General features: G+C 45.2%; 1 protein-coding gene across 1 annotated transcript in view; it reads left to right on the plus strand.

Moving 5' to 3' along the window:
• LOC123501845 (E3 ubiquitin-protein ligase TRIP12-like) overlaps positions 1 to 15,000 on the plus strand; it is a 55,594-nt gene that overhangs the window by 39,135 nt on the left and 1,459 nt on the right. The window contains 14 exon segments of the mRNA XM_045250875.1: positions 338 to 627; positions 2,104 to 2,397; positions 3,051 to 3,311; positions 4,476 to 4,676; positions 5,732 to 5,923; positions 6,104 to 6,312; positions 7,444 to 7,547; positions 8,061 to 8,361; positions 8,930 to 9,280; positions 9,352 to 9,529; positions 11,002 to 11,193; positions 12,583 to 12,729; positions 14,867 to 14,945; positions 14,948 to 15,000. The exon segment at positions 14,948 to 15,000 is cut by the window's right edge and continues 181 nt beyond it. Coding sequence (XP_045106810.1) covers positions 338 to 627; positions 2,104 to 2,397; positions 3,051 to 3,311; positions 4,476 to 4,676; positions 5,732 to 5,923; positions 6,104 to 6,312; positions 7,444 to 7,547; positions 8,061 to 8,361; positions 8,930 to 9,280; positions 9,352 to 9,529; positions 11,002 to 11,193; positions 12,583 to 12,729; positions 14,867 to 14,945; positions 14,948 to 15,000 — 2,852 coding nt within the window.

Consider the following 15,000-nt stretch of genomic DNA (forward strand, 5'->3'; position numbering starts at 1 on the left):
AAGGGATTGAAGAGTGTTTAGGGTATTTTAAGAGGGTTTAGGGTGTTTTAGGAGTGTTTAGGGTGTTTTAAGTGTTTAGGATATTTTTAAGTGTTTTAGGAATATTTAGGCATTTTTAAAGGGATTTTAAGTGTTCAGGGTATTTTTAAGGAATTTTTAAGGTATTTTCTGGGGTTTGAAGTATTCTAACACAATCTCTCTCTCTTTTCCTTCCCTCCCCCCACCCTCTCTCTCTCTCTCTCTCTCTCTCTCTCTCTCTCTCTCTCTCTCTCTCTCTCTCTCTCTCTCTCTCTCTCTCTCTCTCTCCGTCCCTCCCTGTGCCTGTGTGCCCCCCCAGATGCAGGGCTGGGCGGGGGCAGGGACACTTGGAGGGGCATGACTGGCCGCAGCAAATTGGTGTCCACATCCTCCCTCACCACACACCACACCACCACCACCACAACCACCACCACCACCACTCCACCCACCGCCACCACCACCACCACTGCCGGCGGTGGTGGGGGTGGCGGAGGAAAGGCTTCATTTTTGGCCAATTTAAACCCCTCGCGGTGGGGACGCTGCAATTCTGCCGCCGCCGCTGCTGCCGCTGCCGCTGCTGCAGCCCACGATTCGCCCACTGCGGCTAAGGTGGGTTTTATTAGTTTAGGGTGTTTGGGGGGTGTTTTGGGGTGATTGGGATGTTTTAAGAGTGTTTTGGGGTGATTTAGGGTATTTTAAGGGTGTTTTGGGGTGTTTTAGGGTATTTTAAGGGTGTTTTGGGATGATTTGAGATGTTTTAAGGCTGTTTTAGGGTATTTTAAGGGTGTTTTAGGGTAATTTAAGGGTGTTTTGGGGTGTTTAGGGTGTTTTAAGGGTGTTTGGGATGATTTGAGATGTTTTAAGGCTGTTTGGGGTGTTTTAGGATATTTTAAGGGTGTGTTGGGGTGTTTTAGGGTATTTTAAGCATGTTTTGGGGTGATTTGGGATGTTTTAAGACTGTTTTGGAGTGTTTTAGGGTATTTTAAGGGTGTTTTGGGATGATTTGGGATGTTTTAAGGCTGTTTGGGGTGATTTAGGGTATTTTAAGGGTGTTTTGTGGTGTTTTAGGGTATTTTAAGGGTGTTTTGGGATGATTTGAGATGTTTTAAAGCTGTTTAAGGGTGTGTTGGGATGTTTTAGGGTATTTTAAGGGTTTGGTGTGATTTGGGATGTTTTAAGGCTGTTTGAGGTGTTTTAGGGTATTTTAAGGGTGATTGGGATGTTTTAAGGCTGTTTGGGGGTGTTTTAGGGTATTTTAAGGGAGTTTTGGGGTGAGTTGGGATGCTTTAGGACTGTTTGGGGTGTTTTAGGGTATTTTAAGGGTGTGTTGGGGTGTTTAGGGTATTTAAAAGCTGCTTTGGGTGTTTAGGGTATTTTAAGTGTTTTGGGTGATTGGGGTTTAAGGCTATTTGGGGATGTTTTAGGGTATTTTAAGGGTGTTTTGGGGTGATTTGGGATGTTTTAAGGCTGTTTGGGGTGTTTTAATGATGTTTTGGGTTTTAAGTGTTTTAAATTTTTGGGGTGTTTAGGGGCATTTGAAGGATGATTTGGGGTGTTTTAAGTGTTTTTTGGTATTTTAAGGGTGATTTGGGGTGTTTGGAGTATTTTAAGGGTGTTTTAGGGGTGTTAAGAGTATTTTAAATGATTTAGATGTTTTAAGGTGTGTTTGGGGATGTTTAAGGGTGTTCGAGATTGTTTGAAGGCTATTTAGGGGTGTTTAAGGGTGTATGAAGGTGTTTTGGGGTGTATAAGGGTATTCGGGTGTGTTGTAAGGGTGTTTAGGGATGTTGTAAGGGTGTTTGGGGATGTTTAAGGGTGTTTGGGGATGTTTAAGGGTGTTTGTGGGTGTTGTAAGGGTGTTTGGGGGTGTTTAAGGGTGTTTGGGGATGTTTAAGGGAGTTTGAGTGTTTTTAAAGGGATTGTAATCTATTAGGAAGCTTTATAGGGTGTTGTGAAGGTCTCTGGTGTTTAAAAAGGGGATATTAATGTTTTTTTCTTCTCTCTCTCTCTCTCTCTCTCTCTCTCTCTCTCTCTCTCTCTCTCTCTCTCTCTCTCTCTCTCTCTCTCTCTCTCTCTCTCTCTCAGGACAAGATAACAAACAACATTGGTGGCAGCAGTAGCAGCAGCAGCAGCACGAGTAGCAGCAGCAGCAGTAGCAGTGGTGGCGGGGGGGGTGGCAGTGGCGGTCCGAGCAGCAGCAGCAGTGGCGGGGGCGGCGGCGGCGGCCACAATAACAAGGAGATGATTCGAGTGTGGATAAGAGAACAGGCTCAGCGATTGAACCAGCAGTACTTCACCACAGAGCTCCAGGGCCCAGCTCACCCCGCCCTCAGTGTGCTCAACAGGCTCATCGCTGCCACACACCAGCTGGAGCAGGAGGTGAGGGCCTGTTTGGGGTGTCTCTGGGGTAATATTAGGGTGTTTTAGGGTGTTATTAGGCAATTTGGGGTGTTTTGGGATATTTTTGGGGGCATATTGAGGTGTTTTAGAGTATTTTGAGGTGTTTTAGAGTATTTTGGGGTGTTTTAGAGCATTTTTGGGTGTTTTAGGATGTTTTTAGAGCATTTTAGGGTGTTTTGGGATGTTTTAGGATGTTACGGGATGTTTTGGGGTGTTTTAGGGTGTTTTTAAGGTATTTGGGAATATTTTGGAATGTTTTTGGAGTGTTCAGATGTTTAAAGATAGTAGTAGTAGTAGTAGTAGTAGTAGTAGTAGTAGAGAGAAGAAAGGTTACAAGGGTCCAGCTCACCCCGCCCTCAGTGTGCTCAACAGGCTTATCGCTGCCACACACCAGCTGGAGCAGGAGGTGAGGGCCTGTTTGGGGTGTCTCTGGGATAATATTAGGGTGTTTTAGGATGTTATTGGTCAACCAGCCCAGCCTCTCCAAGCCCCTCCAAGCCCCTCCAAACCTCTTCCAGCCCCTCCCAGCCCCTCCCAACCTCTCCCAGCCTCTTGAAGCCTTCCCTACACCCCTCTACACCCCGATCAACACCTCTACACACCTCTAAACACCCCATCTCCCCCCCACACAGCCTGGCCAAGCTGTGGAAGCTCTGCGAGAAGTGAGCACCATTGTGACGGAGAGTGACATCAGCCCCTTCGAAGTCATTCATTCTGGTCTCGTCCGCTGCCTACTTTCATACCTCACAGCCCCGGACTCCCAAGACGGGGCGCACCTCGGGGCCTCAGGGGGCGGGGCGGAGAATGGCGGGGCAGGCGGGGCAAGCTGTGTGTCCGCCACCCCAAGAACGACTAGGCTGCGGAATTTTCTACACGTCTTCCTGGGCTGTCCTGTAAGAGAGAGAGAGAGAGAGAGAGAGGGAACCTAACTTAACCTAACCTGATTTTCTTTATTGTCTTGTGAGTGTGAGAGAGAGAGAGAGAGAGAGAGAGAGAGAGAAATAACCTAAATCCTTGAAAACCATCTTAAAAACATTTCAAACATCTCAAAACACTCTGAAAACACCACAAAACTCTTCAAAACACTCGAAACTCTTAAAACACTCAAAACACTCTTAAAAACACCACAAAACTCTTTAAAACACTCAAAACACTCTTAAAACACCACAAAACTCTTCAAAACACTCAAAACACTCTTAAAAACACCACAAAACTCTTTAAAACACTCAGAACACCACAAACCCACAAAAACACTCAAAACACACTTAAAACACCACAAAACTCTTTAAAACACTCAAAACACCTCAAAACTACCCCAAAACACTCAAAACACTCTTAAAACACCACAAAACTCTTTAAAACACTCAAAACATCCTCAAACCACTCCAAAACACTCTTAAAACACCACAAATCTCTTTAAACACTCAAAACATTCTTAAAACACCACAAAACTCTTAAAACACTCAAACTCCTCAAAACCACCATAAAATACTCAAACACCTCAAACCATCACAAAACCACCCCAAAACACTCAAAACACTCTTAAAACACCACAAAGCAGTCAAAACACACTCAAAACACACCCAAAACACCCTTAAAACTTTCCCAAACTACACTCCCTCACCCTCCAAACTGACCCCTTAAAACACTCAAAACACACTTAAAAACACCACAAAACTCTTCAAAACACTCAAAACACACCCAAAACACCCTCAAAACACTCAAAACACACTTAAAACACCACAAAACTTTAAAACACTCAAAACACCCTCAAAACCATCCCAAAACACTTAAAATTACCACAAAACTCTTGAACTCTTTAAAACACTCAAAACACTCTTAAAAACACCACAAAACTCTTCAAAACACTCAAAACACCCTCAAAACCACCCAAAACACTCAAAACACTCTTAAAAACACCACAAAACTCTTTAAAGCACTCAAAACCACCACAAAACACTCAAAACACTCTTAAAAACACCACAAAACTCTTCAAACACACCCAAAACACCCTTTAAACTTTCCCGAACCTAACTACCCTCCTGTCACCCCTCCAGCTGAGTGCGTTGAGTGTGGGCGGCATTGACACGGGCCACATCGCACTGTTTAGCGGGCTGGTCACCAAATTGAACGGATGTGTCAATCAGCTGGAGCAATTTCCAGTGAAGGTCCACGACTTGCCGGGGACAGCCTTGCCGGGGGCTGGCCGGGGCACCTCCACCTCTGCTATCAAATTCTTCAATACACACCAGCTCAAGGTATGTAGGGGGGGGGGAAGGGGTGAGAGAGAGAGAGAGAGAGAGAGAGAGGAGTAGAGAAAGAAAATGATAAATAGATAGATATAATAATGAAACTTGAGAGAGAGAGAGAGAGAGAGATGAACACTACCAAAACACACCTAAACGCACCAAAAACACACCTAAACGCACCAAAAGCACACTTAAACATCTTTACACACCCCAAAACACATTCTGAACACACCCTCACACCCCAAACACACCAAAAACATCCCAAAAACACCAAAAACACTCAAAAACACACCTAAACACACCCAAAACACATCAAAACTCCTCCAAACATGCCAAAACATCAAAACGCCCCAGAAACACACCAAAACGTCTCAAAACACACCAAAACAACCAAAACACACCAAAAACCCCCTAAAACACCCAGACTACACCCAAACACACACCAAGACACCCCAAAAACACACACCCCCAAAAAAAATGAATCACACCTAAACCCCCAAAACACCACCAAACACACCCAAACACATCCAAAACAACCCAAAAACTCACCAAAACACCTCAAAAGCCCTCTAAATCTCAAAACACCTCATAACACACTGAAATACACCCAAACACACCAGAACACCCCAAAACACACCAAAACCCCTAAAATACACCCAAACCACACACCCAAAACATACCAAAACACACCCATAAAAACCCAAACCACACATGAACCCCAAAACACACCAAAACACCCACAAAACACACCAAAACACCAAAAACACACCAAAACACCCAAAACACACAAAACACAAACCAAAAACACCCAAAAACACACCAAAACACCCCAAAACACACCAAAACATCCAAATCACACTCAAAACACCCCAAAACACACCAAAATATCCTAAAACACACCAAAACATCCTAAAATACACCAAAACACCTCAAAACACCTCAAAACACCCAAAACACATCAAAACACTCAAACCACACCCCAAAATCCACCAAAACACCCCAAAAACACACCCAAACCCCATAAACATACTCAAAACACCCCCTAACACCCCTGCTTCCCCCAGTGCAACCTCCAACGTCACCCGGACTGTTCTCGGCTGCGGCAGTGGAGGGGGGGGCCAGTCAAGGTGGACCCCCTGGCGCTGGTGCAGGCTGTGGAACGTTACCTGGTGATTCGAGGCTACGGCAGACTCAGGGATGATGACGATGATAACTCCGATGAAGACAACTCGGATGAGGATATTGATGACACTCTGGTAAGGGATTTTAAGGGATTGGATTCCTTTTAAGGGGATTGGATTGCTTTAAAGGGTGTTTGTGGGATGTTTAAAGGGATTTGGGTGTTCTAAGTGTGTATTTTGGGGTATTTTAAGTGTTTTAAGGTGTTTTAGGAGTACTGTATCTCTCTCTCACTCTCTCTGTGTGTGTCTGTGCAGGCGGCTGTGTCAGTGAACCAGAGTGCGTCAAGCCACAAGCTACAGTTCGTGATGGGTGAATCTGTTCTCCCCTACAACATGACGGTGTACCAAGCCATCAGACAGTACTCAACACCACCCGACGCCGCCGCCGCAGACCACGACACCGACTCGGAAACACCAGTGTCACATTCGGCGATCTGGCTGCAGACACACACCATTTATTACAGGTCTGCTGGTGGTGTGTGGTGTTGTTATATATTCTATTCAATTTTTTTTTTTTGTTGTACAGAGAGCCAGGCAAGGGCAAAAAATAAGGCCCACTTGGTTGCCAGCTCCCTGAAAGGTTGGTAAAGTTAGTCAAAATTGAGGGCCAAATGTGTTGACACCTCCCTCTTAAGTGAAGTGAAGTGTGTAGGAAGGTGGAGACACAGGCAGGCAGGGAGTTCCAGAGTGTGCCAGAGAAAGGTGTGAAGGATTGAGAGTACTGGTTAACTCTTTAGGGAGGTGGACAGAGTAGTGGTGAAGGATTGAGAGTACTGGTTAACTCTTTAGGGAGGTGGACAGAGTAGTGGTGAAGGATTGAGAGTACTGGTTAACTCTTTAGGGAGGTGGACAGAGTAGTGGTGAAGGATTGAGAGTACTGGTTAACTCTTTAGGGAGGTGGACAGAGTAGTGGTGAAGGATTGAGGAAAGCCTTGTGCAGCGTAGTGGTGAAGGAGGAGGAGGAGGGAGGTGGCATAGTAGTGGTGAAGGATTGAGATCAGTAGAGCAGTTGTCATGAAAATAGCGATAAAAGATAGCAAGAGATGCAACATTGTGGTGAGAAAGAGGCTGAAGACAGTCACTCAGAGGAGGGGAGTTGATGACACGAAAACCTTTTGATTCCACCCTATCTAACAAAACTGTGTGACTGGAACCCCCACAAACATGCCAAGAGTACTCCATACAGGGACGGATAAGGCCCCTGTACAGAGTTACCAGCTGGAGGGGCGGGAAAAACTGACAGAGACGCCTCAGAACTGTTAAGAGATGAGATGTGAAGTTTGCAGTGAAGGACAGTATGAGTGAAGGACAGGCTGAGGATAGTCAGTGTGGCAGAGGGAGACAGTTGAGTGTCACTGAAGAAGAGTGGATAGTTGTCTGGAAGGTTGTGTCCACTTGATACATGGACCAATTCACTTTTTGAGGCATTGAACACTAACAAGTTTTCTCTGCACCAATCACAAATATTAGAGATCAGGAAGTCAGGTGTTCTGAGGGTGTTTTGTGGGTTTCAAGTAAGTTTTCTGACCATAACACTCTCTCTCTCTCTCTCTCTCTCTCTCTGCTCTCATTCACTCCCTCTCTCTCTCTCTCAGGCCGGTACAAGAGGAGGAGCAGCCGAGACAGTCTGGCGGTAGAAAGGGCAAGGCTGGGACCTCTAAAACCAGCCCTAAGAAGAAGACTGGGGCTCTGGTGTCTGGTGGGTAGATTGGTAGTTGTAGTAGTAGTAGTAGTAGTAGTAGTAGTAGTAGTAGTAGTAGCACACACACACACACACACACACACACTAACCCAACCCAACCCACAGCCTCCCAAACACTGCCACACCCCATAAAACACCCCTACACCCCTCCACACACACCCCTACACCCCCAACTAACCTCTTTAAACCCCAAAACACTGCCACGCACACACCCACAAACACTGCCACACACCCCTACACCCCACCAAACACCCCTACACCCCACCAAACACCCCTACACCACACCAAACACCCCTACACCCCACCAAACACCCCTACACCCCACCAAACACCACTACACCTCACCAAACACCTCCAATATCCTCAGATACTGCAACACACACAATACTGCCACACATACCCCAAAACACAGCCACACCCCACCAAAACACCCCTGGACACCCCTACACCCATCTCTACACACCCCTGGACACCTCTACACCCCCACTAACCCCTCCTACCCCCTCCCAGAAGGCAGCATTGTGGGTAATAGCAGCAGCAGCATCTTAGAGCACCATCTGAGCCCAGCCCTTCCTGCGAGTGTGACAGTTGGCGACCCTAGTCTGGAAGTCCTGGCCCTCCTGCGCATCCTACACTCCCTCAACCGGCACTATGGCACCCTCTACCCCCCAGCCAGGTACCCACCCCCCCTCCCCACCGCAGAGTTCACCAATCTCAAGTTAACAGCAAAAGCGAATCGCCAACTGCAAGATCCACTGGTGATCATGACTGGCAATGTCCCCTCTTGGCTGCCACAGATTGCTTATGCCTGGTGAGTGTTTGGGGGTGTTGTGGGGATGTAGGAGGTGTTGTGGGGTGTGTTTGGGGTTTTAGGTGTTTTGGGTGTTTATTGGGTGTTTTGGGGTGTTTTGGGTTTTTTTTGGGTGTTTTATGGGTGTTTTAGGATATTTTGGGATGTTTAGGGAGTTGTGGGGGTGTAGGTGGTGTTGTGGGAAGATTGTGGGGTGTTTTAGGATATTTTGGGGTGTTTAGGAGTTTTGAGGTGTTGGGTGTAGGAGGTGTGGGAGATTGTGAGTGTTTTAGGGTGGTTTTGGGATGTTTTAGGATATTTTGGGGTGTTTAGGGAGTTTTGGGGTGTTGTGGGAGTGTAGGTGGTTGTGTTTTGGGGTGTTGTGGATAATTTTTGTTGTGTTTTGGGGTGTACTGGGGGGTGTTTTGGGGTGTAGGGTGTAGGGGTCTTGTGGGGGCATTTTAGGAAGTTTTTTTATGTTTTAAGTAGGTATGCATTCTCTCTCCCTTTCCTCTCCTCTCCCTCTTCCTCCCTGTCTCCCTCTCCCTCCCTCTGTAATTAACGTCTCCCATCTCTCTCTCCCCGTCAGTCCGTTCTTGTTCCCCTTTGAGACGCGACAGCTGCTGTTCTACGCGGTGTCCTTCGACCGTGACCGAGCCCTTCAGCGCCTCCTGGACTCCTCCCCTGAGCTGAGCGGCGTGGACAGCAGTGAGCGCGTCACACCCAGACTGGAGAAACGTAAAAGAACCGTCTCGCGCGATGACATTTTACGTCAAGCTGAGGCCGTCATGGAGGAGCTGGCGTCGTCCCGGGCCGTCTTAGAGATCCAGTATGACAACGAGGTCGGGACGGGACTCGGACCGACCTTAGAATTCTACGCCTTAGTCTCCAGGGAGCTCCAGAAGGCCGAACTTGAATTGTGGCGAGGAATACCGTATCCGTGTCCACCATCGAAATGCCAGTGCCTCCACCACCACGCCACCGCCACCACCACCACCACCACCACCACAGGGAGGGAGCGATGGGGCCAGGGGTGCCGTCCAAGGTGGTGCACTACATGGACGCCAGTGCCGGCCTGTACCCCATGCCAGTGCCACGCAACATGAAGAACACCCACATGGCCAAGCTCAGGTCAAAGTTCAAGTTTCTCGGCAAATTCATGGCCAAGGCTGTCATGGATTCCAGGATGGTGAGTGTGACCTTTTGACCTTTTGACCTTTGTGTGTGACCTTTTGACCTTTGTGTGTGACTTTTTGACCTTTGTGTGTGACCTTTTGACCTTTGAGTGTGACCTTTTGACTTTTGTGATCTTTTGACCTTTGTGTGTGACCTTTTGACCTTTGTGACTTTTTGACCTTTGTGTGTGACCTTTTGACCTTTGAGTGTGACCTTTTGACCTTTGTGTGTGATCTTTTGACCTGTGTGTGACTTTTTGACCTTTGTGTGTGACCTTTTGATCTTTCTGTGTGATCTTTTGACCTGTGTGTGACCTTTTGACCTTGTGTGTGACCTTTTGACCTGTATGTGTGACCTTTTGACCTTTGTGTGTGACTTTTTGACCTTTGTGTGTGACCTTTTGATCTTTGTGTGATCTTTTGACCTGTGTGTGACCTTTGACCTTTGTGATCTTTTGACCTTTGTGTGTGATCTTTTGACCTTTGTGTGTGATCTTTTGACCTTTGTGTGTGACCTTTTGACCTGTGTGTGACCTTTGACATTTGACCTGTGTTGTGACCTTTTGACCTATGTGTGACCTTTGACCTGTGTGAGTTATGTGACCTTTTGACCTTTACCCTGTTAATTGTGTGACCTTTTGACCTTTGAGTTGACCTTTGTTTTACTTTTGACCTGTGAATTGTGACCTTATTTACCTTTTGACCTGTTTGAGTTGTGACCTTTGACCTTTGTGATATTGATCTGTGACCTTTGACCTTTTTACCTTTCAGCTGTGACCTATGTGACCTTGTTTTACTTTTCACCCATGACCTGTGTGACTTCATATCAGTGACCGTTTGACCTTTGACCTGTGTTTTACCTGTGACCTTTGACCTCTTGACGCGTGACTTGCTTGGGGTGATCTATTTGACAAAAAACACCAAAACACCACAAAAACACCCTAAAACACCTCAAACATATCCCAAAAACACTAAAAAAAACACCCTAAACACCCCTTACACACCCTATAACATCCCAAACACACCCTAAAATACCTCTAAAATTCCCCAAAACACCCCAAACACACCCAAAACACCCTTACACACCCTATAACACCCCAAAACACCCCAAACACACCCTAAAACACTAAAAAAACACCCTAAACACCCAAACACATCCCAAAACACCCCAAACACCCAAAACACCTTAAAACACACCCAAACACACTCAAAACACCCCAAAACACTCAAAACATCCCAAAACACCCAAACATCCCCAAAACACCTAAAATACCTTAAAACACACCAAGCACACCCTAAACACACCCAAAAACACCTTTAAACACCCAAAAACACCTTAAAACACCCAAAAACACCTTAAAACACACCCAAAAACACCTTTAAACACCCAAAAACACCTTAAAACACCCCAAACACACCCCAAACACACCCAAAAACACCCAGAACCAACTTGTAACTAAGGCCTTACCCCCTCCTCCCCCCACAGCTGGACCTGGGTCTGCACGAGTGTGTGTACAAGTGGCTGGTGAGTGAGGAGTGGTCTCTGGGACTTGGTGATGTGGCAGCGCTGGACCCGGCCCTGGGACACACCCTGGGCCGCCTTCACTCCACTGTGCTGCAGAAGAGGCGACTCATGGCCCAGGCTGAGGCAGAGGCCATGCCCAACGCTGAGCTGCAGGTAATGGGGGCGGGTAGGTTAGGTTAGGTTAACAGCCATTAAAACACGCTAAAACACCAAAAACACACTCAAAAACACATCCCAAAACACCAAAAACACGCCAAAAACACTGAAACACACCCCAAATACACCCAAACACATACCAAAACACCCCAAACACACCCTAAAACACCCAAAACACCACCCAAACAAAACACCCCAAAACACTTTTAAATTACCCAAAACACCCTAAACACTCTTCCAGGCCCGCTTGGAGGCCTTGACAATGGATGGGTGTAACGTGGAGGACCTGGCACTAAACACACCTTTAAAACACCTAAAAAAATCTATATAGCCCCAAAACACCTTTAGAACACCCAAAATCACTTAAAAATACTCTTAAAATGCCCTAAAACCACCACAAAACACTTAAAAATACTCTTAAAATGCCCCAAAACACCCCAAACCACCACAAAACACCCTCAAAACACTTAAAATACCCTTAAAATGCCCCAACACCCCAAAACTACCACAAAACACCTCAAAACACTTAAAATACCCTAAAAGTGCCCTAACACCCCAAAACCACCACAAAACACTTAAGAATTCTTAAAATGCCCTAAACACCCCCCTAAAACCACCAAAACACCCAAAACACTTAAAATTCCTTAAAATACCCTAAAACCCCAAAACCACCACAAAACACCCAAAACACTTAAAATTCCCTTTAAATGCCCAAAACACAAACACCAAAACACTTAAAATACCCTTAAATGCCCAAAACACCCCAAAAACATCCCAAACCACCACAAAATACCCAAAATAATTAAAATAGCCTTAAATGCCCATGCCCAAAACACCCAAAAACACTTAAAAATACCCTTAAAACCCCCAAAACACCTTTAAATAACCCAAAACACCCTAAAAACACCCTAAACACTCTTCTAGGCCCGCTTGGAGACCCTTACAGTGGATGGGTGTAGCATGGAGGACCTGGCATTAAAAACACCTTTAAAACACCCAAAAACACCCAAAAAAATCTATATAGCCCCCAAAACATCTTTAAAACACTTAAAAATACTTAAAATGCCCAAAACCACTACAAAACACCTCAAAACACTTTAAAATATCCTTAAAATGCCCAAAACCACCACAAAACACTCAAAAATACCTTTAAATGCCCCAAAACCACCTCAAAACACCCAAAACACTTAAAATTTCATTAAAATGCCCTAAAACACCCCAAAGCCCCTCAAAACACCCAAAACACTTAAAAATACCCTTAAAATGCATCAAAACACCCAAAAACACTTAAGAATGCCCAAAATCACCACAAAACACCCAAAACCACTTAAAAATAACATTTAAACACCCCAAAACACCCTGAAAACAGCCTAAACACTCTTCCAGGCCCGCTTGGAGGCCCTGACAGTGGATGGGTGTAGTGTGGAGGACCTTGCTCTGAGCTACACCCTGCCTGGCTACCCCAACATTGAATTCAGAAAAGGAGGAACAGAAATTCCTGTCACCATTCATAATCTGGACCAGTATGTGCAGGTAAGGAAGGGGAGGGGAGTGTGGGGAGGGGAGGGGTATGTGTGAGCGAGAGAGAGAGAGAGAGAAAGAGAGTGGTTTTGGTGTGTTTTTTGAGTGTTTGGGTGTAAGAGAGAGAGAGAGAGAGAGTGTGAGTAATTTTGGGTGTTAAGTGTTTTTTTGGGTGTGGGGTGAGAGAGAGAGAGAGAGAGAGTGGTTTGGTATGTTTTTGAGTGTTTGGGTGTAAGAGAGAGAGAGTGTGAGTAATTTTGGGTGTTTTGAGAGAGAGAGAGAGAGTGGTTTGGTGTGTTTTTGAGTGTTTGGGTGTAAGAGAGAGAGAGAGAGTGAGTAATTTTGGGTGTTTTAAGTGTTTTGGGTGTGGGGTGAGAGAGAGAGAGAGAGAGTGAGTGAGTGGTTTTGGTGTTTTGAGTGTTTGGGTGTAAGAGAGAGAGAGAGAGTAAGTTTTTGGGTGGTTTTGGTGTTTTGAGTGTTTGGGTGTAGAGAGAGAGAGAGTGAGTAATTTGGGTGTTTTAAGTGTTTTTGGGTGTGAGAGAGAGAGAGAGTGTGAGTAATTTTGGGTGTTTTGAGTGTTTGGGTGTAAGAGAGAGAGAGAGAGTGGTTTTGGGTGTTTTGAGTGTTTGGGTGTAGAGAGAGAGAGAGTGTGAGTAATTTTGGGTGTTTTGAGTTTTTTGGGTGTGGGGTGAGAGAGAGAGAGAGAGAGAGAGTGTTTTTGGTGTGTTTTTTGAGTGTTTGGGTGTAAGAGAGAGAGAGAGAGAGAGAGAGAGTGTGTGAGTAATTTTGGGTGTTTTTGGGTGTGAGAGAGAGAGAGAGAGAGAGAGAGAGTTTCTACCTAACCACAAAAACACCCTTAAAAACACTTTCTACACATATAACCTTAAAAACATTCATTTTCACACTAAAACCACAAAAACACTTTAAAAACACCACAAAACACCCTTAAAAGCCCCCAAACTTCCCTCAACCTCCCTAACCTCCCCTGAACCCCACAGCTGGTGACTCAGTGGCTGGTGCACGAGGGGGTGAGGGGTCAGATGGAGGCTCTGCACCAGAACCACAAAACACCCTTAAAACACTCTTTCTACACAAAACACCCTTAAAAACACTTTCTACATAAAAACACTTTCTACACAAAAACACCTTTACACAAAAACACCCTTACACAAAAACACCCTTAAAAACACTTTCTACACAAAAACACCCTTAAAAACACTCTTTCTACACAAAAACACCCTTAAAAACACTTTCTACACAAAAACACCCTTAAAAACACTTTCTACACAAAAACACCCTTAAAAACACACTTTCTACACAAAAACACCCTTAAAAACACTTTCTACACAAAACACCCTTAAAAACCCACTTTTCACACCAAAACACCCTTAAAAATACACTTTCTTCAAAACACTCTTAAAACACTCTTTCTACACAAAACACCTTAAATATCCTCAAAAACTCCTTTAAAACCCCCCAAAACCCTTAAAACCCCAAAACTCTTAAAACCCAAAACTCTTAAAAACCCCAAAACTCTTAAAACCCCAAAACTCTTAAAACCCCAAAACACCCTTAAAACCCCAAAACACCCTTAAAACACCCAAAACACCCTTAAAAGCCCCAAACTTCCTCAACCTCCCTGAACCCCACAAACTGGTGGAAAACACTGGTGCACAGGGGTTAGGGTCAGATGGAGGCTCTGCACCAGAACCACAAAACATCCTTAAAACACTCTTTCTACACAAAACATCCTTAAAACACTCTTTCTACACAAAACACCCTTAAAACACTTTTCTACACAAAAACACCCTTAAAACACTCTTTTCTACACAAAACACCCTTAAAACCCACTTTTCACACCAAAACACCCTTAAAAACCCACTTTTACACAAAACACCCTTAAAACCCACTTTTCACACCAAAACACCCTTAAAAAAACTCTTTTAAAAACACTCTTAAAACCCCTCTTGGAACCACAAAACACCTTAAATATCCCCAAAACTCTTAAAACCCCAAAAACACCCCAAAACTCTTAAAACCCCAAAACTCTTAAAAACCCCAAAACACTTAAAACCCCAAAACACCCTTAAAACCCCCAAAACACCCTTAAAACCCCAAAACCTCCCTTAACCTCCCCTGAACCCCACAGCTGGTGACGGAGTGGCTGGTGCGCGAGGGGGTGAGGCGCCAGATGGAGGCTCTGCGCGAGGGTTTCGAGAGTATCTTCCCCTGGCACAGCTCCATGTTTTCTACCCCGAGGAACTGGAGCAGCTGTTCTGTGGG

This window comes from Portunus trituberculatus, chromosome 2 (assembly GCF_017591435.1).
Source record: "Portunus trituberculatus isolate SZX2019 chromosome 2, ASM1759143v1, whole genome shotgun sequence".
Taxonomy (NCBI): domain Eukaryota; kingdom Metazoa; phylum Arthropoda; class Malacostraca; order Decapoda; family Portunidae; genus Portunus; species Portunus trituberculatus.